This window comes from Panthera tigris, chromosome A3 (genome assembly GCF_018350195.1).
Source record: "Panthera tigris isolate Pti1 chromosome A3, P.tigris_Pti1_mat1.1, whole genome shotgun sequence".
In the NCBI taxonomy this organism is placed as follows: domain Eukaryota; kingdom Metazoa; phylum Chordata; class Mammalia; order Carnivora; family Felidae; genus Panthera; species Panthera tigris.
The window spans coordinates 66,792,975-66,818,388 of NC_056662.1; the positions used below are offsets into that span (position 1 = coordinate 66,792,975).

At 37.8% G+C, this 25,414-nt stretch overlaps 1 protein-coding gene across 1 annotated transcript in view; it reads right to left on the reverse strand.

Annotated features, from left to right (window-relative positions):
* FBXO11 (F-box protein 11) overlaps positions 1 to 25,327 on the reverse strand; it is an 83,942-nt gene extending 58,615 nt beyond the window's left edge. The window contains exon 1 of the mRNA XM_042981341.1: positions 24,673 to 25,327. Coding sequence (XP_042837275.1) covers positions 24,673 to 24,892 — 220 coding nt within the window. The 5' untranslated portion in view covers positions 24,893 to 25,327. The remainder of the gene's footprint in view (positions 1 to 24,672) is intronic.
* Positions 25,328 to 25,414: the final 87 nt, after the last annotated feature.

Genomic DNA, 25,414 nt, shown 5'->3' on the forward strand with positions numbered 1-25,414 from the left:
TCTTCCCTTTCTTATCTCATCATTTAAGGTATACTGAATTTATATCATAATATACAAAACACACATAAAAACAACATAATATTTAAGTTATGGGATATCAAAGAGAAGAGTTAAACATCAGGATTTTGCATCCTCCTCTGGGAAAAGGCTTAGGGTGTTTTTGGCTATACACAGGATATTTGTATGTTAGGTAGAAGTATGACCTTGTTATTGTCTTTATTTGTATTCTAAATAGGGTTTAAGGAAGAGGTCTATGGGTGTCAGTTTGACATGGAGTGGACTTGTGATATTTGATTTTATGTGTCAACTTGGAGGGTGTTTTGGACAAGATTAACATTAAACTGTTAAACTCCTGAGTAAGCAGAATGCCCTCCATAATGCGGGTGGGCCTCATTCAATCAGGTGAAGGTTTAATTAGAAGAAAGCAAGCTTCCCCAAGCAAGAAGAAATTCACTAGCACAGTCTTTGGACTTCATCTGCACCATCAGCTTTCCTGGGTCTCTACACCCTATCAGCCCACACTGCAGATTTTTACTTCCCAGCCTTTATGATCATGTGAGCCAGTTCCTTTTTCTCAGTATCTCTCAACCTAATTATATACAGATATAAATACAGATAGATTATCTCCATCCTATTGGTTTTGTTTCTCTGGAGAACTCTCCTACACATTGATTTTTCATTTATATGAATGTTATTATTGGGGTGCCCGGGTGGCTCAGTCTGTTAAACGTCCAACTCTCACTTTTAGCTCAGGTCATGATCTCATGGTCATAGGATCCAGCCCCACATTGGGCTCTGTGGTGGTAGAAGAGAGTCTGCTTGGGATTCTCTCTCTCCCTCTGCCCCTCCACTGCTTGCACATGTGCTTGCTCTCTCAAAATAAATAAACTTAAAATAAAACAAAAATGTTATTTTTACTACTCCATCATTCTATTTCTTGTATTTCCTGCTATATACTATGTGCAGGTGTACATCTAATTAGTTGCTCCTAATTTCTGAGTAATAGTCCACATGTATATGGATTGAATTATATCCCTTAAGGATATGCTGAAGTCCTAACCACTGTTACCTGTAAGTGTGACCTTATTTGGAAATAATCTTTGTAGATGTAATCGAGTTAAGAGGAGATCATTAGGGTGGGCTTTAATCCAATATGACTGATGCCCTTATAAGAAGAAAACGCTATGAGAAGAGACACAGGGAGAACGCCATGTGACAACTGCGCCAAAGATTGAAGTGATATAGCTGCAATCCAAGGATTAATAGCCACCACCATGATCTAGGAATAGGCAAGGAATGATTCTATCCAAAGTCGCAGAGGGAACATGGCCCTGCTCACACAATGGTTTTGGATTTCTAGCCTCCACAACTGTAAGAAAATAAATGTCTGTTGTTTAAGCCACACAGTTTGTGATACTTGGTTATGGCAGCTCTAGGAAACTAATACAATGTGCATTCACAAATTTTACCCATCTACACTCAAACCATTATATGAGACATCCTGGTTGACTCTAACTTCTGATGCTACAAATACTACTGCAGTGAACACCCATGTACATAACCCCTATGAAACTCTTGAGATACATATCCAGAAAGGAAATTACTGGGCCACAGGGTGTTCATATTCTTAAGTACTGCTAGGTTGAGCTCTGGAAAGGCTGCAGAGTCCATACTTCTGTTAACATTTGGCATTATACAGTGTAGTTTTAGAAAGTCCACAAATCCTTTGATACTTCTCCCTTCATGAGTGAGGCCTTAATTCTCCTCCCCTTAAGTACTGGCTAGACTTAGTGACTCGCCTCTAATGAATAGAAATTTCACTCAAAGAAGAGGTCATAAAAGGCACCAATGGCTTCCTGTTTGGTTACTCTTGGATCACTTGCTCTGGGGGAAGCCAGATGCCATGTGTCTTCACTCAGGCTGCTATAATAAAATACTATAAACTGAGTGACTTATCAACAACCGAAATTTATTTTGCCCAGTTCTACAGGCCAGAAGTCCAAGATCATAATGTCAGCATGGTTAGGTTCCAGTGAAGGCCCTTTTCCAAGCTACAGACAGTTGACTTCTTTTAGTATTCTAACATGGTGGGGGAAAGTGAGCTAACTCTCCGGCCTCTTCTTATAAGGGCACTAATACCATTCATGAGAGCTCCATTCCTGTGACCTAGTCAGCTTCCAAAGGCCCTACCTCCACATACAATCACACTGGGGGTTGTATTTCAACATAGAAACTTTAAACAAACTTTGGGGGAGAAAGGAAACATGACATTCAATCTGTAACACCATGTTATTAGAAGCAGCCTTCAGAATCCACACAGGCAGCCCTGTGGTGAGGCTCATGCAGTGGAGAACTAAGATCTTCTGCCAACAACCAGCAAAGAACTGAGTCCTCCTGCCAACAGCTTTGAGTGAGCTATCCTGGAAGCAGATATTCCAGTCCCACTCAAACCTTCAAATGACTACAGCCCTGGCTCACAGTGTGACTACACCCTCATGAGAGACCTTGAGCTAAAACCATCCAGCTAAGCTGATACCAGATTCTCTGTCCTTCACAGCTGTGAGATAATACATGTTTTGTTTTAAGATGCTAAATTTGGGGAGTAATCTGTTATGACGAAATAGATAACTAATACATTCTGTTTTATCCAAACTAATGGGTAAATGTGATATCTTATTGTTTTAATTTAAAATTTTCTGTTAACTAACGATTTTGAGTGTATCTACACAGACTTAGTAGCTTTGGGGTTTCTCCTTCTATAAATGCCTCTTTAGAACCTCTACATATTTTCTATGTATTTTTATTTTGGTATGGCTGTCTTTTCCCTTTGCATTTTTAGGAGTTTCTTCCATTTTCTTGATGTTAAATCCCTTGTTAGTTTTTATATTTTACAAATATCTTCTCCCATTCTACCATGATGTCCCTTCAATCCACAGAATGCCTTAACTCTGATGTAAACAAATTCATTTCATTTTTTGACTCATGCCATGTGCTTTTGAAGTTTTGTATACAAAGTCCTTCACTACCCTTACATTACAAACATAAACTGTCAACATTTCTATAATTTTTAATTACACTTTTCATACTTCATATCTACTCTGATTTTGTGAGAATACGCATGTGCACACATGAGGAAGAGCAGAGGGAGAGAATCTTAAGCAGGCTTCACGCCCAGTGCAGAGCCCAATGTGGGGCTCCATGGATCATGACCTAAGCCAAAATCAACCAACTAATCTACCCAAGCGCCCCTCTGCTCTGATTTTTTAATTTGGAGCTCCTTTTGCTCTATGACGGTCCTTATTTTTAACATCTGATTCTGGTTTCACACATATAATAACCTCTTAGTGTTCTGAGGTTATTACTTTCTTACAAGTTTTCTTCTCCCCAGTACCATTTATACTTCTTCTCAATCACTTGTTTCTACCTTTCTGCTTTGGCTTCCATCTTTCATTTCATAGGTTTTTCTCAAGCGTCTGATAATCATCAGCTGTCCATTTATATACTAGAGTAAGGTATTAAATGTGGTTTCTAAATTCTGTATGGGGCTATGACTGGCAGGCTTTAGAGTAGAGAAGGTATTCTCAAAGTGTGGTATGGGAACCCTTGGGAGTCATCAAAGGATGACTTTCAACGGGTACTAAGGTCCAAACTATTTTCATTATTAATAATAAGACATCATATGCCTTTTCACTCTCATTTTCTCACAAGTATACAGTGTTTTTCAGAAGCTACATATAGGACATGGGGTATCACAACTGACCAAATGCTGAGGTAGATATTAAAATCCAGCTGATTTTTTTCTTAAGGTAGACACCAGATTTGCAAAAATGTAAAACAATGCTACTCCATTATTTTTGTTTTTAAAAAGCTATTACTCATGAGAGTATATTAATATATTATTGTAAGAGAATATGCTTTATGATATAGTAAACAGCTATAACCCACATTTTAAAAAGCTCTTCAGAGTAATAAAGTTGGGACATAGGAAGTTTCAGTGTCAGTACTGGTTAAGTCTATGGTTTTAGACAAGTTAGTTTTCCCAAATTGCACTCTTTAATACCATCCCTGGAAGGTACAGAACATCTCAAGTCTCAAAATCTGAAATTTCATGGATATGATCCATATTACTATCACTTATATGATCAATTTCACTATCATACTTAGCATCTACAGCAGTGATATCCAATAGAATTTTCTGCAATGATAAAAATGTTCTATAGTTGCATTTCAATATGGTAGCCATAGTGAAATGAAGCTAATAGATAGCTATATTCCCTCTATATAATTACTTCATGGTTAATGTGACCAAGGAAGTGAATTTTAAATTCTATGCATTTTAATTAATTTAAATATAAGTAGTTGTATGTGGCAAGTGGCTACCATACTAGACAGCCCAGGTCTAGAATACTAGTTCTCTCCTTGTATTTATCTTATCTGTATGTCTCTCATCCTCTTTTACACCTTTTTTGAAGGATGCAATACAGCTAGTAAAAAAAAAAAAAAAAATTAAATTAAAAATTTTTTAAAAACAAAACAAAACTGAAAAAAAGGGGTGCCTGGGTGGCTCAGCAGGTTAAGCGTCCAACTCTTGATTTCAGCTCAGGTCATGATCTCATGGTTTGTGAGTCTGAGCTCCACATGGGGCTCTGTGCTGACAGGGTGGAGCCAGCTTGGGATTCTCTCTCTCCTCTCTCTGCCCCTCTCCAGTGTGCTCTCAAAATAAATAAAAACATAAAATTAATTTAAAAAACCTAAAAAATGACTATTTCACTATACCTTCTTTCCAGTGGATTCCATCATTCTTGCTTTATCAAATCTTTTTTTTTTTAACACAGCAGGAAATAAATGGTGGCAATGATAAAATTCCTAGAAATTGCAAAATATTTCAAAATACAGATCGCTAAGATTCCATAATGTACCTTAGGTTTACAAAAAGCATCTGATGGATTCATATAACTGCAACATAGATTGATTTTTTTAAGTAAAAATTTTTCTGCTTTTTGGAAGATCTGTAAGAAGAATAAAAGTAATAAAACACCAAAGCTTTTTAAGTGTTAGAAGTGCTCAGAAAATAAAAAACTAAAATTAGTGCAACTGCTCTTGACAGTACACTAAGGGTTAAGCTTTCTTCATTCTCTTATTTTAGTTTTCCTGGTTCATAAGCCATAGATTTTATTTCTATTCTTTTCAGGGTTACCCTTAAGGTAAAAGAGAAATGAAAGCAGCAGCAGCAAACATGTATTGAGTGTTTACATGTACTGAGTAGTGTTCTAATGGCTTTACATGTATTGTACTTAATCATCCCCATAACACTTTGAGGGTTATTGCCTTCCTATTTGTAGATAAGAAATTTTAGGCACAGGAAGGTATAGTAACCCTAATGTCACACAGCTAGTAAGGCATAAGCTAGGATTTCGTCCAGAGAGTCTGGCTGCAGAGCCACAGAAATAGCTATTTTTACAAGATGACCTAGAGGTCTCAGTGAAAAAAGAATTATAGCACTCTTTTTCTCAAAGATTTTATTTTTAAAGTAATCTCTACATCTAACATGGGGTTCAAACTCACAACCCTGAGATCAAGCGTCACATGCTCTACCAACTGAGCCAGCCAGGCACCCTGTAGCACTCTTGACATGCTATAATCCCCTTTCTTCCAATTTTCTTGTTATTGCCCAGTATTTTGGCTCTACCTTTAAAAATATTATACATATTTACAATCAAGTCTACTCAATTTATTAACATATTTTACTAATTCTTCACTCATGATGTATTCTTTTTTCTTTTTTAGTTTTTATTTGAGACATAGAGAGAGGGAAAACGAACAAGTGGGGGAGGGGCAGAGAGAGAGGGGGACAGAAGATCTTAAGTGGGCTCTGTGCTGACAGCAGAGACCCCAATGCGGAGCTCAAACTACGAACTGTGAGAACATGACCTGAGCTGAAATCAAGAGTTGGGACACTTAATTGAGCCACCCAGGCACCCTTTTTTTACTTTGGGGTGCACCGGTGGCTCAGTGGGTTAAGCAACCGACTCTTGATTTCGGCTCAGGTCGTGATCTCATGGTGGTGGGATCAAGCCCCCTGTAAGGCTCTGCACTGACAGCTCAGAGCCAGTTTGGGATTCTCTGTCTCCCTCTGCCCTTCCTGTGCACTCTCTTGTACACATGCTCTCAAAATAAATACACATTAAAAAAATACACATAAAAAAATAAATACCCAGGCGCCCCTTGCATCAAGTTTGTATAGGTGATGAACTCTTAATTTTGTGTATAGCCTGACTTTGGGCCTCATTTTTGCTGATAATTGATAGTTTAAATGGGTATAGAATTCAAACTAAAGTTATATTACCTCTATATTTTAAGGAAAGAGTATTCCACTATCTTCTGGAAATTATTGTCCTGGTAAATACACTGTCATTATAGCTCATATTTTGGGGTAGGCACTCTTTTTTTCACCATCTTAAAGAACTCTTGGGGTGCCTAGGTGGCTCAGTCAGTTGAGCAGCCAACTCTTGACTTTGGCTCAGGTCATGATCCCAGCACTGTGGGATCGAGCTGTGCATTGACCTGAAACTGGCTTTAAGATTCTCTCTCTCCCTCTGCCCCTCTCCCCCGCTCACGTGCATGTGTTCTCTCTCTAAAAAGGGGAGAAAGAAAGAAAGAAAGAAAGAAAGAAAGAAAGAAAGAAGAAAGAACTTATTATGTTCTATAATTTCACTACCAAGCATTTATTTTTTTTTTAATTTTTTTTTTAACGTTTATTTATTTTTGAGACAGAGAGAGACAGAGCATGAACAGGGGAGGGTCAGAGAGAGAGGGAGACACAGAATCCGAATCAGGCTCCAGGCTCTGAGCTGTCAGCACAGAGCCCGATGCGGGGCTTGAACTCACGGACCATGAGATCATGACCTGAGCCAAAGTCAGACGCTTAACCAACTGAGCCACCCAGGCGCCCCACTACCAAGGATTTAAAAGCAGACTTTTTTTGCTATTTATCCTGCTACACAACCGTTCAGTAATGTACAATTTTAATATGGAAACTTAGGTTTTACTTCAATTCAAAGTCCTCATATATAAAAGGGGTATATTACCTACATGATGGGGGCTGTTACAAAAATAAAACATGCACTTACTGTCTACCAAGAATAGAGTGATCAATAAATGATGTCTATTAATATCACAACTACTGGGCAGGAATTACCAAAATTCCTTGTGTTTTGTCATGGATATAAAAATAGCTAATTACTACTTAAGTGCTTTCAAAAGTATTTTCTTATTATGCTTAATATATACATTGATATTATATATGCAATATATAATACATCATTTCCACTGTGTATTGGAAGTCCCTACACTGATATCAGGTATCTATTAATAGGGAATTCCCATAGCTTCTGGTAAGTTTTCAGAAACTTCATTGCCAAATAGTATTATAAATAAAAACATTCAGGACATCGAACAAAATGAGCTTACTATATAAAATATTATCAAATATTTACTGATAATCCTCCAAACATTAAACATAAATGACCTTTATGCTTACATATATTTATTTACTACATAAATGTAAATGACAGCAAGCACTTGAGGCTGAGATATGGGTAGCTACCAAAAAAGCATGGAGACAGAAAAGCAAGTGATTAAACACTGAAGTCAAGCAACCACTGAGTTCAAAAATTTCTGACAGTGTAAAAAAAAAATGACAGTAGCAACATACAGGGTTCATTCAAAAACAATTTATAGGTAAGTCTGTCAATGACAAAACAGAATCATAATAAAGAAAAAAGGGCAAAGTATAGAGCATTTTGAATCTGGGTTAAGGAATTTAGATTATTCTACACGTGGTAAGACCTGAAGTGGAGAGTGCCTAACTCAACTTTAACTTCTTTTTTGGAAAAGAAACATCAAGACAAAGTGAACTGTAAGATGAACAGAATATGATGACAGAGTTAAAAATCTGTCCTGGTAATTCTTCCATGTTCTCTGGCCCATTTCCTCTTACTAAGAATATCCTTTTTTTCCCTTTTTTCTATCTGTGACATACTCATTCTTCAAGATCTAGTTTAAGCATTCACTTTCTCTGGCAAGTCTTTTCAAACCATTTCAGCCTCAGACTAGTTTCCCCTCCACTCTTAAGTATTTCATGTATACATTCAATCAATAACATTTAATCTCATATATTAATGGTGGGATTATTGTTTTAAAAAACAAATTGGACATTTCTCAAACTTTAAAATGCAAATATGTCTGACTCAATAACTTTTATGAAACTGAAACTGTGACATAAACATGTGAAGATACTTGTAAAAAGATGTTTACTATAATTGCAAAAAATAAGAACCTGAATATTAATAGAGGTACATTTAACATAAATCATAATCCATTCATATAATGAACTATTCTGCAACTGTTAAAAAAAAAAGAGCTATTTATACTTATATTGATACAGAAAAATGCCCAGGATATATTTAAGTAAAAAACAACACTTAATTTACAAATTAATATAGTATGGTTTCTTTTTAAATAAAAAGAGTATGTGTTTACATACACATATATTTAAAAAATTCTATAGTAAACACACACAGTTAAGAGTTACCTCTAGGGAGTGGTAGGTCAGGGGAAGAGAGGACTTTTCCTTTAAACGTGATATCCTTCTATATTCATTAATTCACCTAACAATCTAGAGTGCCAGGCTTATGACTTATCTATTTCTTTGGCACTTACATATTAAACGTTTTTTGAAAGAATATTTTATGTTCTTGTTTACTGCACTGAAACACCTTGAAGGTAAGCTTTTACTTTCCCACAGTAACAACCATAACACCATACAACTAAATGTTTACAGATTCACACAAATATGTTAAAGTACTTAAAAATGGAATGAATAGATTTATATCAAATTTATGACAGTTGTTGCTTCTTGAGAGGGTAAAAGTGAGGAAGGGAATGGGATGAAAGGTTCTTTTTAAAAAAGATTTAGCTAATTTTATGTATAATTTTTTTCATAAAAACTCACATATGATATTAATCATTTGTATGTTAGGTGCAAATTTTCTTTCAGTCTATCATTTGCTTTACCTTTGTTTATTAGCAACCTTCATTGCTCAGAACTTTCCACTTATTTTACGTAGTCAATTTCTTGATGTTTCTTTAATGATTTTCTTTTTTTTTTTTTTTTGGTGTTGCTGAGGAAAAAGTACTTTCTTCTAAGTTTTCTATGATTTTCTAAAAATACTGAGCTCTTACTTGGAGGACATTATGCTAAGTGAAATAAGCCCCTTGCAGCAGGACAAATACTACATGATTCCACTTACATGAGGTATCTAAAATAGTCAAACTTATGAAGGTAGAATATATAATGGTGGTTCCCAGGGTCTGGGGGGAGAGGGGAAATAAGGAGTTGCTATTCAGCGGGTATAAAGTTTCAGTAATGCAAGATGAGTAAGTTCTTCGGATCTGATGTACACCTTGCCTACAATCAATAATACTGTATTATACACCTAGAACTTTGTTAAAAGGATAGATCTCATGTTAAATGTTTTTACTATAATAAAACATTTTTCAATTGAAAAAAATGTCAAGCTCTTTAATCATTCAAAATGTAGTTTTTGGTACTGTACAAAGTAGGAAATTAACTGAATGCTTTTTCCAAATGAATAATCAATAGTCTCAGTATCATTTATTGAACAGTAAATAATATAATTGCTGGAATAACATAACTGCCTTTTTTCAACCAGTCACAACTGGTTGAAACAAAACAAAAAATTAAGTCAATTAATAAAAAAACAAGCTATTAAAATTTACTTGCATATTTTAAGTTATTGAACACAAGTATTCTAACAAAATTAATTTTTATTTCAGCTAAAAAATTACAGAAAACTTTATCTGATCAATAGGTTCAACTAATCACTAAACTGAAAAAATGAACAGAATGTTAATAAAATTCTGAAGCAAGAACAGATAACACCATCATCACTGACTGGGAGTCAGGAGATCTGGGTTCATTCCAACCACCACCTTGAACAAGTAAAAAAAACCTCAAGAATTGGGACTACGGTTCTACATCCAACATTCTATAATTTCTAACTAATTTACCATCTCTACGATAATTAAAATATCTAATCAAAATCGCTGACACCAAAAGAGCAAAGTATATAATCTTCTTTATCGACCTGTTGAAGATGTTTACCAGATGTTCTTTATATCACTCTAAACATCAAATAATTTAAATTCATTTTCCCTAGCTATCTTCTGAGCATATACTTCCAATCACATGAAAGGTTTAGTCACCTGTCAGCTTATCCCTCTTTAGAATAACACTTGATTTTTTTTAATAGACATATTTTCTCAACCATTGCAACATTTTACAAGTCTTATTACTCTGATACATTATCATGTGTTTACACACACACAAACACTTTAGGTTGGTTCACCTGTAGTCCATATTGTTTTCTGCCATACTTAGTTCTGGCTCAACATTTCTAAGTGATTATTCATTTTTTTGTTGTTCCTATAAAGATGAAGGTTCATTTTTTTGTTTAACAGACCATTCAAAGTAATTTAACTTCTATTCTTGATTTTTGAGGTACTTAACCTCAGCGCATTTATTATTTATTTTTATTTTTTTATTAAAAAAATTTTTAGAGGTTAGAGTGGGAGAGAGCCAAAGCAGAAGAGACTCTTAAAAACTGAGAACAAACTGAGGGCTGATGGGGGGTGGGAGGGAAGGGAGGGTGGGTGATGGGTATTGAGGAGGGCACCTGTTGGGATGAGCACTGGGTGTTGTATGGAAACCAATCTGACAATAAATTTCATATATTAAAAAAAAAAAAAGGGAAAAAAAATTTTAAGTTTATTTATTTTGAGAGACACAGAGAGCAGAGGAGGGGCAGAGAGAGATGGAGAGAGAGAATCCCAGGCAGGCTCTGTGCAGTCAGCATAGAGCCTGATGCAGGGCTCAAACTCACAAACCATGAGATCATGACCTGAGCTGAAACCAAGAGTTGGGCGCTTAACTAACTGAGCCACCCAGGCATCCCCCCGCCCCTGCTTTTTTAAATCTATGAACTTAATATGTATAGTAACCTAAATTAGTAATATGAACAAACCTCAGTCTAGAGAAGGAAAAAGAAGGGAAACAGAAACAACCATTTACTAAATTTTTGTAAATGTCTATTTGTAAATGGTTAGCGCTATTTTTGTAGTTGTTGCTTCCATTTAATTCAACTTAAAAAAATTTCCCCCAACCTCACAACACCAATATGACTATTTCATAAAAGAATAAAAGCTGTATTTAAATACACCTATGTCACTCTTGTTCCTTCTTCAGCTACCCAAAGTCACTGTTTCAGGAAAAAACTTTAAATTCATCTGTAATCAGCTCTTCATAAAACTATGATAATTACTATCTAGAATCTATACTTAATGACTGATTTCCCCTAAACCACACAGTAGCCCCTACATTAAAAACAAAACAAACAGTTCACCTCTTTCAATAAAGGTTTTTAGTGTATTTTCCAATAAGAAAATATTCTCTCTTGGTTAAGGTTTATAAGGAGTCTATAAGATGATCAGAAGATTGGCCAAGTGTGAGATAAGTTAATTCCAAATCCAATAAATTTAGGCTTCAAAGGTCCGTATCTTCTGAAAGTCACTGTGGGTTCTTATTTATTCTCAAACACATTAGGTTCCACAATCCAAAACTTCTAAGAATACAGTATCTTAGAATGGGAAGATTTTTTACTGATAATGATGCAACAATCTCTTAGCAATCTGTTTCAACCTAATAGTCATTATTTTTTTCAGAGCTATCTCCAGTTTTATGGGACGAAAATCCTCCATATAAAATTATCAAATAGACATGAGTCCATACCACCAGAGTACAAAAGAAATAGCCACTTGTTCTGACCAATAAGAAGTTTCACTTTTCTTTCAAATATCCAGTTTGTACGCTAAATTTCCATCATTCAACCAGGCATGTATGTAATGAAAAAACTGTATGTATTTGCATGTAAATAATCTACAGTCACAAACTTGTCCTAGAAAGACAGTATCACTGGCTCAAAAAAAACCCCAAATAACAAATTTGTTTTTCATTCGAATTCTGACTTTCTTATCATCAGTCATCTTCATTTCCTGCAAATGATATAAGCAATTATTATCCTAAAGTTGCTGTGAATACAAAAACTAAAAATGTCTATAAATTAAAACACAGAGAACTGAGAAATGTAAAGTTTCAAGCTTGTATTCAAATGTAAAATGACCTATCTGAGGATCATGTCATCAAACCAACTACTAATAGTCACAATCATCAATCACAACCATTAAAATCTTTTAAAAGGGGCACCTGGGTGGCTTGGTCGGTTAAGCGTCCGACTTCGGCTCAGGTCATGATCTCACGGTCCGTGAGTTCGAGCCCCACGTCGGGCTCTGTACTGACAGCTCAGAGCCTGGAGCCTGCTTCCGATTCTGTGTCTCCCTCTCTCTCTGACCCTCCCCCATTCATGCTCTGTCTCTCTCTGTCTCAAAAATAAATAAACGTTAAAAAAAAAAAAAAATTTAAAACCTTTAAAAAAAATACAAACCTTCCTTCCAGATTCCATATATGGTATTTGAAAAACAAAGAAATGTAAAAGAAGTAACAAAAATCACCTCCCTCCACCATCCCAAGATACTACTGCTAACATTTCACCAAAAATTTTTAGACACTTCACAAAATCAGGAGTGCATATTCCCAGTTTCAGAGAGTATTGTGTGTGTTATCAATGCATATGTATGTTGGTATGTGACATTTCTGTAGCCCTCTAAAACCAGACTTAACTTTACAAACCTTGGACAAGTTCACTACACCCAGATGTCTCAGCTCTGTTTTTCAGCTTTAAAGATTTCAGCTAAGAGGTTCTCAAATCAAATGACTCAGAAATAGAGGGAAGTTTCCCTGTGAGATGTTGCAGTAGAGACTAAGAGAGCATCAGAAAAAATCCATAAAGGCACCTTCAGAGTATGCCTTTACAACTAACTTATATGTGGGATTACAGCTGCTATGAAGGACCTTAAAGTGTTGTTTTACCTCTGCAATTGAAGATCTTAGATTCTGGCAACATATAATTTTATTTAAACCTGTCCGTCTACTTTCAGTTTCTGGATATATAAGCAAAATAACGAATACAATGAAGAAGGACTACACCATGAAAACAAGATAAATGACCCCAACTCTGCAGGTAATTTCTTTCACTAGGCACATTTTCTTTCTTAATAACTTACACACAAGCATGCTATAATTTAGCTTAAACTTTGGGCTGCAACAACTTTCTAAGTGTGGCACAGAGGTAATTCAATAAATGATTAAAGGGCAGAATATATATCAGACTTCGGGGAGTCAAAACAAACCTTCATCTTCATACCATTTCATAAAAAACTCTCCAACAGACTCTGGACTTGGAAACAGTGGACAGATAAGGTTATGAATGAAACTCCGATGTGGTATATGTATGTATGCATGTATATGTGTGTGTATCCTTAAAAATATGTATCAGAAGACAATGAAAACAATATCAACATCCTTATTTGCAACTCATTCTGGTCTCAAATGTTATTTAAATTTAGTCTCTAACTCAATTATAAGTTCCATAAAGGCAAGAACCATGTCTGTATAGTAATACCTAACAAATTCAGACCTCACTGATTTCTACTGGCAATTTAAATGATACAGAAAGAGTTTTAAAGCAACTCAGAAGTCACCTTATTCAAAATCCCCTGATGTAGAAATTTAATTCTAGGAAGGGAAGGGAAAAAAAAGCCACTTTGATGAAAAAGCTCAGGCTCCTTATCCCCAAATTTAACATTTACTTGATGTGGATAGGTGTTTAAAAAAAAAAAGACAGGAAGGTAGCAGTCTCCTCCACACTGCTTATCGTGGACAAGAAAGAACAACTGTTAGCACTAACACTGAACTAGTAAGTGCTGAAAGAACAGACATGAAATAATAAGATCTTACTTTTTTGATATCTAAGGCTACCATATTATCTGTTTTAAGCAAGTGGTTCTTTAACAACAGAACCCCATTTCAGTCACTGATGGCCTGCCATTCTCAGGGGATACTTATATCATGGGGAGCATAAGCTTATAAGACACTAACTAGCACACTTCAGCACAAGCTTTCAGCTGAGGAAAAACTTATCAATGATACTGGCAGAGGTACTTTTACACCTTCTTCTTATACATCAGGAACTGATGATCTGGTCAAGGACTAGAAAAACAACTTGAGAACAAAATGCACCCCAATTTTTCTATGAAGCTTCTGTAATTTTAAAATAAGCAGAATTTAATAAAGGACAATCAAGATATGCAGAAAAAAATAAATTAAACAATTAACCAAATAAAAGCAAAATATTTTCACAGGCGTTAAAAAGATAAGCTTAAAAGTAGTAAAAAAAAAAAAAAAAAAAAAAAGGATTCCACACTGAAATGGAGAAACTACGGCAGTTGCAAAAACAAATAATTTTTGTAATGAAGGCTTAGAATCACATTAAATTCCACAGTAATTTTGAAAATTCCTAAATATAAAAAAAGATTTCCCTCCTCCTCAAAATAACCCAACCTACAACCTATGGGGAAAATTAAAGTATATTAAGGTAAAGGGTAAACTTCCTAACACCACTGTTAAAGGATGCTAGAGCAGATATTCCAAAGACTTAAGAAAAATACTAATATTTGAAATAAAATCAATTGTTTTGGCAGCGTTAATTATGAGAGGACACATTCACGTCTGTCTTTTTTTTAACGTTTATTTTTGAGAGAGAGAGAAAGAAGAAAGAGTCAGAGGATCTGAAGTGGGCTCTGTGCTAACAGCAGAAAGCCCAATGTGGGGCTTGAACTCAGGAACAGTGAGATCATGACCTGAGCTGAAGTTGGATGCTTAACGGACTGAGCCACCAAGGTGCCCCATATTCACATCTGTCTTAAAGTTGTTTTATCTCCCAAGTAAATGGAAGCTTTGTCTTTGAGAAAAGAAAACTGATGGTATAATGTTGAGGTAAAAGACTTACCAGGAATGGGCACCTGTATTCACCAAAAGATATACATAAAATACTCACAGCACTATTCCTTACAGCCAAATATTAAAGTTCTATGTCTCTTAATCATAGAATGAATAAATTGTCATATACTCATACAATGTAGTATTACAGATCAACAAGACTAAACAAACTATTGCTATAAGCAACAACATGGTTGAAATAAACAAATACTGAGGGAAAGAAGCCAGACACATAGGAATACAGACTGAGTGATTACAGTTATATAAAGTTATATAAAGACAGACAACAGACAAAACTAATCTAAGCAATCCAAGCAGTAAGAAAGATAGGGTTGGGGATAATGACTGGGAAGGCAAGGGGCTGGGACAACACACAGAATGCTGATTTCTGGGATACTGGTAGTGGTTTTTTTGTTTGTTTTTTATTTTATATTTGAGAGAGAGAAAGAGAGAGACAGAGCATGAGCAGGGGAGAGGCAGAGAAATGGAGGCAGAATCTGAAGCAGGCTCCAGGCTCTGAGCTGTCAGCACAGAGCCCGACACGGGGCTCAAACCCACCAACTGTGAGATCATGACCTGAGCCGAAGTCGGACGCTCAACAGACCAAGTCACCCAGGCGCCCCTTTGGGATACTGGTAGCGTTTAATTCTTGATCTAGGTATTACTGGCTACACAGACGTGTTCACTTTGTGTAAAGTCATCAAGCTATACCAATGATTTGTGCACTTGCGTATTTTTATTAAAATGTCAGTTTAGGGGGGTGCCTGGGTGGCTCAGTGGGTTAAGCATCCGACTTCAGCCTAGGTCATGATCTTGCTGTTCCTGAGTTCAAGCCCCATGTTGGGCTCCGTGCTGACAGCTCAGAGCCTGAAGCCTGTTTCAGACTGTGTCTCCTTCTATCTCTCTGCCCCTCCCCCACTCATGCTCTCTCTCAAAAATCAACATTAAAAAAAACTTAGTTAAAAAAAAACTAATAGATTTTTCACAATTTAAATAATTATATATGGTTATATATAGCGTGTGTGTGTGTGTGTGTATAATTACATACAGACTTTCTAATTTAAATGACCACTGCTAATTTAAAATGACCCACACATACTGTCACTCCTACCTGCTCTAATTCTTTTTCTTCTCTCCATCCCAATCTTCAACCCAAAATTAGTCTTTTGAAAAAATAAAATGTGAAACTTTTAAGAAAATTTTAGGGTCAGAAGTAGATTAGTAAAAACAATAAATGTGTAAGGGAAGTGATTCTTACAAGACTATTCCACCCTCACCTTCCCCTGACATACTTATTTTGTCTCTGAGGAAGCACTCCTACCCAAAGCCTTTGTCCAAATCACTTATTTCTATCTCTTTTACTGGGCCTAAAATACCAAAATTTGACTAAGGGATCAGTTTCTTAAAAATGCAAATGCATTTCAAAGGATTATGAAGATATCAGTCATTTACACACAACGGTGAATTAGTTCTGTGGCTACTTTTAACACAGAAAAATGAGTGATTCCACCATTTCTTTTACCATACAATCACTTTGCCAACAATTCAATTTCGAAATACAGCATCTTCACCCACCTCCATTTCTTTTAAACAAGTCTTCTTTGATCCTTTATCTCTGCCATGATACAAACCCAGAATGATTTCTATTTTCCATTTGTTAAATTCTATTTCACTTCTAATTTCCCTTAAAGCCTGTTTTTTTTTAATATGTATGATTATATGGGAAGAAACAATTACTAGTGACATATATATACCAACCCTGTCCAACTCAAAATATAACAGGTGAATAAAAAAGAGCTGTATGTTCTTTCTCTTCCCCACCTGCTTCCTCTTAAGTGTCAGATTCTCATAAAGCCACATGGTCTTATACATACTATGTTATAGACTATGGATGCAAGATACAAAATCAATATTTCAGTGTAAAAAAGAATTCTCATTAAACTCAAGTAAAGGCAGCAAACCAGCAGAGGCTAAACTGATTCAAGTCAGTTATCAATACATGGTACTAAAGAAATCAATGTCAAAGACTGAACCCCTATAGGAGCCAGTTAATTCCATTCTGAGGAAAAATTTTTAGTAGTCAAAGATTTTGACACAACCCAACGTGAACATCTAGAAAATGAGTGCATGCTGCACACTAGAAGAAATCAGTAAAGATTTTCACTGTTACCAGAAAAATAATTTTAAAGCACAGGTTATTATTCCATTTCTATCACTCAATTTCAAAGCTTTGAGAAAACAGAAAAGTAGGCTCTCTTTGTACCTCTTCCTTCATGAGATGTGGAAATATTCCATTCTGTTTTTTAAGGTTTATTCACCAGTTGAGGGAACAGCATTTAATAATTTTTTCTCCTCTTTTGAACACACACAATTTTTCATTTGTTAGAAGGACTAAACACTGACAATTGGATCTTTAGAAATTGGGGACAATAAGCAACTTACATTTGCTTTAATATACTATCTTAATTTGGATGTTTTAAAACAAAAAATACACAATGTATTCATTTTCAAAGTACATATTTTTGATATTTCCTTAAACTAAAATAAATTATACAAGGGAAGTTAATTGGTTTCATTTCTCTATTTTCTAAGGATTAAGTTTAAGCACATTTCTGTGTTAACCAAACATATAAAAACCCCAGGCTATACATGCAAAGACATCAAGCTATGGTGACAAAAGGATATTTAGTCCACAAACCTGTCAAAATTACCACTGAAGTGTAATTTAACTCACATTTTTCCTTCCTGAAATAGGCTAGTCTATAACCATGAGCTAAAATGACTTAACACCTTTTATTCATAACTTATGAGTAATTCAAGAGAAATCTACCCCTCTTTACACAATGAGTACTTAGTGATCTCAACAAGCTGGAAAAACATGCTGGCCAATCAGTGCAATCTCTTCCAGAGACAAATCTACATTAGAGGTAAAGTTATAATCAGAAGGTTATTTAAAAAATGTTAAAGCAGGTGTCTAACAATGTATGGCATCAGACTACTCTACCAGTCTTCAATAAAATAAATGGGATATGAAAGGAGACAGATGTGCTTCAAGGGCTAGGTTATTCCCTCCTCTGAATGTGATGGACACATTCTGCCAAATGTATTTTGTTATCTCTCCTCTTGTTTATGGGAAGATTCAGTGATATAAATCAATTTTGAAAATCTCTGCTATTTACTAGGACTACTCACTGCTGACTAATGTCCATCTTACAGAATTGCTAAAAGGGTTAAATGAGAGTGTATTAGACTCTAGTACATAAGCAAAAACAGTGATCTATGTTTATTATTGTATTTCAAATACTCATTTCTTCTGTTTCCTTATTCTTTCTTCAAAGAATATTTCAATTTGTTGGCTATAAAATGATTTATAATTATAAACCAGACTAAGGTTTTGGGTTTTTTTTTTTTTTATGTTTATTTTATTTTATTTTTTGAGAGAGAGACAGAGTGTGAGCAGGGGAGGGGCAGAGAGAGAGGGAGACAAAGAACCTGAAGCAGGCTCCAGGTTCTGAGCTGTCAGCACAGAGCCCAACACAAGGCTTGAACTCCTAAACTGTGAGATCATGATCTGAGCTTAAGTTGGAGGCTTAACCAACTGAGCCATCCAGGTGCCCCTCTGTAAGGTTTTATCAAGTCACCTAGATTGCATTTTGGGGTATGCCAGAAACTAATGACTCATGCACATTTTATCTCTTGGGTTTAGTTTTATATATAACTGATTCTATTGCTTACTATTATTAATATTTTATTTTTAAAATTTTTAAATTTTATTTAGTTTTGAGAGAGAGAGAGACAGAGCGTGAGCAGGGGAGGGGCAGAGAGAGAGAGACACAGAATCAGAAACAGATCCAGGCTCTGAGCTGTCAGCTCAGAGCCCAATGTGGGGCTTGAACTCACAAACCATGAGATCATGACCTGAGCCAAAGTCGGACGCTTAACCGAATGAGCCACCCATGCACCCCTATTTTATTTTTAGTGTTTATTTTTGTGAGAGAGAGAGAGAGAGAGAGAGAGAGAGAGAGCGCGCGCACACACACACACACACACACACACACACACACACACACAGGGGAGGAGCAGAGATGGGGGTGGTACAGAAGATCTGAAGCAGGCTCTGTGCTAACAGCAGAGAGCCTGGTGCGGGCTCAAACTCTGGAGCCATGAGATCCTGACACTTAACCAACTGAGCCACCTAGGTGCACCTATTACTATTTTAAAAAGCTGCCATTTATTAAGCATCTGTCAAGTCCTAGATACTTAAATCTCTCATTAATTATTCCATAAGACAAGTATTACCATATTCATTTTAAAGATAATCATGTAAGGCTCCAAGAGTTTATATTGCTTTCGCCATGTCAAACAGCTTGTTGATGGTGTAACCAGGATTAGAACTAGCTAGCTGTAACTCTGAGCTCTTTCTTTTTTAAAAAAATTTTTTAAAAATGTTTATTTATTTTTGAAAGAGAGAGACAGAGTGTGCGTGGGGGAGGAGCAGAGCAAGAGGGAGACACAGAATTCAAAGCAGGGTCCAGGCTCTGAGCTGTCAGCACAGAGCCCGACACGGGGCTCGAACCCAAGAACTGTGAGATCATGACCTGAGCCGAAGTAGGACACTTAACCGACTGAGCCACCCAGGCACCCCTGAGCTCTCCCTATCATACTGCCCAACTGTCTCAACTGGCATATTTTGCTTATCATTTTATTTTCAGAGGGTTAACAACTGCAATTTGGAGGTACTTTGCTAGTAACCTCACATACAACTGGAATTCTCTGGAAGTTGAGAATGTAATTAATTCAAAGGGCTGATTAAATTAATAAAATGGAAGGTCTAAAACAAAATAACTCTTCAGAGATTAGTGGGACAAGAAAGACACAAGAGTTAACTTATTAGTTAGTAATAAATATGGGGACTATAAGGAACCTCAAGTTGAAATAATTCTTTATTAGCTTCAAAATTAAAACACATAGGGAAAAAAACCAAACAAACTTGGAAATACTCACTAGCCTTGAATTCTCCCAAATCTAAGTCCAGGGGTCCTAACAGGTCAGGATCTACGGGTAGTTCTTGCCTTACCTGGTAGGTTTCCAAGCTGGTTGGCCTGTCCTTGGGTTTGCCAGAATTTCCAGTAAAGAAAGAGAAAAGCAGTATAGGGACAACCCATAGGCCTAATCAGCAGAACTTTCACATCAGCATTGTCACACTATCTCATGTTTTCTCTGAAAATGTATGTTTATCTATTTTGAGACAGCAAGAGAGCAAGAGTGGAGGATGAGGAGAAAGAGAAGGAGAGGGAGAATTCTAATCAGGCTCCATGCTGTCAACACAGAGCCTGATGCAGGGCTCAATCTCATGAACTGTGAGATCATGACCTGAACAGAAATCGAGTCATACCTTAACTGACTGAGCCACCCAGGCACCCCACTATCTCATTTCTATCCCTCAAATAACTTAAGCTTTGAGAAAACAGGCTCTTTTCCACCCCACCCTACTCCCACAAAAAACTGGGTGGCATTTCTCCTTTCATGGATGTAAATATTTTGAAGGTTTGGCCACCAGATGGGAGAGTAGTGGCCCACAGAACTTAATTCCTAAGACTGGAAAAATCATGTCCTTTGCCCAGAACTCTTCTGTCAAAAAAGGTTGCAGAAGTTCCTTATTCTTGCATTCTGTAAGTTCCTTATTCTGAAGAACCTGAAGGTAAAATATCATGAGCTAGAACAAGCCCACAGAAGGTACGATTAGCATGCATGACTAGAACACTAAGGAGTTTCCTGGCTGCTGCATATTATAATACGTAGCTCCATTAGGAATATTTCACATATACTGTATGTACTGCATTATTTCAACATGTTTAGTTAAAACAAAACTCTAATTCCAGGGTCATTGGTGAGATTTTTATCCCACAAATATGGAACTAAAAAGACTATGTTTTTACTCTCTACAATTACTTCAGACTAGAAATTAATAGCAATACCATTAATATATTGTATTAAATCTCTTGAATGATTATATAATTAAAATTTCAGCACTTCAAAAGAATCTTATGAATTCTCCAACCAGAAAAAAATTACACCTATTTTCAAAAACTTTGATATCAAGACTTTCAGTTGTCAAGTTTCATTTTTTATGTTTTTATTAAAACACAATAAATGAGAAACTAATAATAGTGATTGATTCCAAGCAGGAGAATTTGGTAGCTGAAGGCAGGTGTAGACAAGAAACTTCTGAATTTTAAATCATTTGTATTTATTACCTATTTTAAGTAACCAATTTTAACTACAAACTAAAAATGCTCGGAATACATAGCACTTCTGCAGACTTGTAACCTTACCTCATACTTTTAGAAAAAGACTATCAAAAAGATATTAACATAAATCACAACAAGCTGCAAAAGCTAAATCCTTTCAGGATTTCAAAAGAAAATAAATATAAAAAAATCTATCCCACACTACTTCCAGATTCACTGAATCTGGAATATATCATCAAAGTGTCCCTATGTGGAACACCAATTATATTCTACTAATTTAAAGTAGTATGTGAAATCCTAAACTCTGGAACTTAAACTAAAAGACCAAAACCAGCTAATGATTAGTATTCCATGTTAAGACAGTGGGCCATTACAGATAACATGAGTGAAGACAGCATTCCATGAAACACTCAGGCCAAATATTTCCCAATGTGGGTATAAGTAATTGTCCCCAATGGAAGGTTTTGAAAAGTCCTCATAAGAATTCACTGTATTAGACTGTTTTTTTCCTCTTCAAACACTGGCCATGACATATAAGAGAAAGTGTGTGTGTGTGTGTGTGTAAGGATGTATCAAGGAAGTTTTTAGACCAATTATCTTGTGGGTAAAAGAGCAACAAAAATCCAACCCTGACAAAATTTTTGCTTGAAAAAAAATAAAAACTACATTGTAACTATACTATTACCACTAAAAAGCCAAAGTCCATCCTTTTATGTGAAATAAGTAAGTAATTTTTTATATTGAATGAATAACTTGTCTTAAAAACAGTGAGTCTGACTTTAATTTCTGACCTGGAAAGCTGTCTGATCCACTATTATGTAACTCTATCCAAACTCTAATGCAAGAGCTACATACCCATTAACAGTTAGTAAAAAGTACAACACACACATACATGTTGGCTGTAGTTCCTTAATTACCTTGTCAAAATTATGATACCCACTATATTCTTAAACAACAAAACCTCTCCTATCCAGACCAAAAATAGTGACACTTCCCATGCTCCATAAAACTTTTAAAAGAGAGGTTATTCCTTTGACTAACTTCTCATCGTGTGAACTGTACGTTTTTAAAAAGTAATCAAATTGCCAATTTTTGTAGAAAGACATATTTTACTTAAAACTGGCAAAATCTTTACTATTTTACTCTTTTAAGTTATCTTAATGTTTTATTCATTTTAAAGCCATTTATCTGCCCTCTAAAAGACCCACAGAATTTTCCCTGAAGGCTAATCAGCAAGTTCTTTTCCCCCCTGTGTCAACATGGAATTACCAGAACAGTTTCTACTAGCTGCAGCAAAGCAACAATTCTACAGTGCATTTGATTTACTATTTGGTTAGGTGTATACTGAAATTTTGATTTCTTGAACATCTTTTTGTTAGTCAGCTTATGGACATGAATGAAAAGGACACTGACACTCTAGTATGCTAATGCCAACAACCAAGTAATTTTACTTCAAAAGGAAATAGACTTTAGTGGCTACTAATTCAAACAAACGTTAAGAAAAGTACCCAAGATAAAAGTACCTCAACTAAGTTTGAAATCACACACATCATGAAAAGGAGATTCAGAATAAATATTTTAAAATACACAATGGGACTAAATTAAGTTTGGCCAAACAGATTTGATTCAGCCCTAATGGTATGAACAAATCAGTACATCTTAAAAACACTTCCAGCAATTAAATCCTTACTATGCTAGGATTTCAATCTAGTATCATTGTTTTCTCAAAAAGGACTGTGATCTCTACAGTATATGGTGGAAGGGGACTTGACTATTATTTGAATGGAACACAGGAAAACCCTGCTATGCAAATGTGAAAGGAAATGATGAAACTACAAATATTTTTAATTTACAAAAACATGGTAAATGTATCCGAGAATCATCAAAACATATTTACCAATACTGTTGCACAACACCTCTAACTGGCTTGAAACATCACATTCTTTCAAGCAACATATAGCAAACTGCTTTCTCAAGGACCATCTGTAACAGTGACTAGTGAAAACCCTTTGAACTATTTTTCAAAAGATTCTCATCTCTCTTTTTAAGTATTTTAGCTAAGTACAACATTGAAACAGTTTTTAAGGAAGGAATGTATAATTTTTAAAAGGCATTTAATCTCAATTCGCTTAATCAAAGGAGGTGTGACAACCAACGCATGTAAAATTAACCTTAATCCGCCAACGAAAACACGCAAAATGTCTCCTAACAATTCCCCTCCTCCTTAAAACAACAACCGTACACATAAATATGGTACTGACCTCCACTCCCACTGAGAGCAGCTAATTAATAAAGAGAATAGTTACGTTTGGAGACCAAGGTGCCACATCCTACCTCATATATCTCCCAAAATAACCACATCATCAAAGTAGAACTGAACATTATTTTTGCTAAAGCAAGAATCCAACCCCCGGGAGCTTCAGCCCTTAGACAATGGTGGTTACCAGACAGAGCTGCACAGTTGGGTCCAAATGACACATTTCACTAGGCCTTGGACACAGCACACACACTCACACTCTCCCAAGGGGCCAGTTCCAAGGAAGGGGCGTTCAAACCCCACTAGGAGACGGAGGGTAGCACGGAGGCGTAGGGGTTTGCTAGGGGAGGACAGGCGAGAGGGGTGGTCGATAGAACCGAAGGGTAACTGCACTGACGCGAGGGAGGGGACTGGAAATGGCCGATGGATTCTATATTTATTTATTTAAAGGTCTTGATTTAACGGGTCCTTCCCAGGGGTTCTGTAACTAAAGCCAAACTGCGCAGCAAACATTACGGGGTTGGGAGAGTAGTCGCTGCTCCCCCTACCCCGTGACTAGGGAGGGGGGTGGGGGAAACAAGTTCCCCGGCCAACACCACAGACCACTCGGATTCCCCCCCTTCCCCCTCCTCCACAGGAAGGGGGAGGCTAACAGAGAAAAGGGGGAAAACAAGTTCCCCAGCCAGCCCCACCGCCCGATCACTCCCAGTTGTCCCCCCCCCCCCACCTTCTGTTAGGAAGGGGGAGGCTAAACCGTGGAAGGCAGCAGAAAAGGGGGAAATCCCACATTTTGCCTCCCCCCACCCCAGCCACCAACAGACTCCTGCGGGGTCCGTGAGCCAGCGAAGGAGCCAAAGGATGGGTGGGGGTAGAGGGTGCCGAGCCCCCGCAACCAAACAAAGCGCGGCCTGAGCGAGAGCCCGGGCGAGTGGGGAAGCCGCGGTTTTTCCTGCCGTCCGGGGCCCGGGCCGGGCTGACACTGCGGCACCGGGGGACCCGCCTCCGCTCAGCCTCCGTCTCCCACCCCGGGGGCGCACAGGCCTCCCCCGCCCGCCCCGGCCTTCCTCCCCGCGGGTCCCGGCCGGCCGGCGCCCGAGCCGGAGGGCGGCGGGGAAGGAGCGCGGCCTTACCCCGCTCGCCGGCGTTGTTCCGCTCCTGGGGCAGCGGCGGAGGCGGCGGTGGCGGCGGCGGAGGCTGCTGCTGCTGCGGCGGCGGCGGAGGCTGCTGCTGCGGCTGCTGCTGGGGCGGCTGCGGCGGCGGCTGCTGCGGGGGCTGCTGCTGCTGTTGCTGCACCGGGCGCGGCCGCGACACTCGCCTGGGTCTCCGGTTGGCGGCTCGGACGGAGTTCATTTGCCGGGCTGAGGTGGCGGCGTTGGCGGAGGGACACACACACACACGCACTACGAGCTGCGGGGCAGGAGAAGGGGGTGGGGAGGGGGAGGAAGGAAAGGGGGCGAGGGGAAGGGGAGATGGGAAGGGCGGAGGGGGTGAACGAGACCCCGATTCAAGAGAAAGGCCGGCGGAGACAGAGACCGAGCGAGGCCGGGCGGGAGGGCCTGACGCACGGGGAAGGCCGAGGCCGCCGGGCGGGGCGGCCGCGAGGGACGGAGACAGAAAGACGGGCAGAGCGAGAGAGAGAAAGAAAGAAAGGGCGTCCGCCCGCCTGGGGATCCCGAGGCGAAGCGCGGCGTCGGCGGGTGAGGAGACAGACTCCGGTCCCGCCGACTCCCGAGCGGCGTCTCAGGCGGCGGGGGGAGTGGGCGGGCGGGCGAGGAAGGGAGAAGGAGAAGAGAGGGAGAGAAGGGAGGGAGGGAGCAGGGGGCGCCCAGCTCTTTTTTTTCCTCTTCCTCCCCCCACACCCCCTGAAAGAGA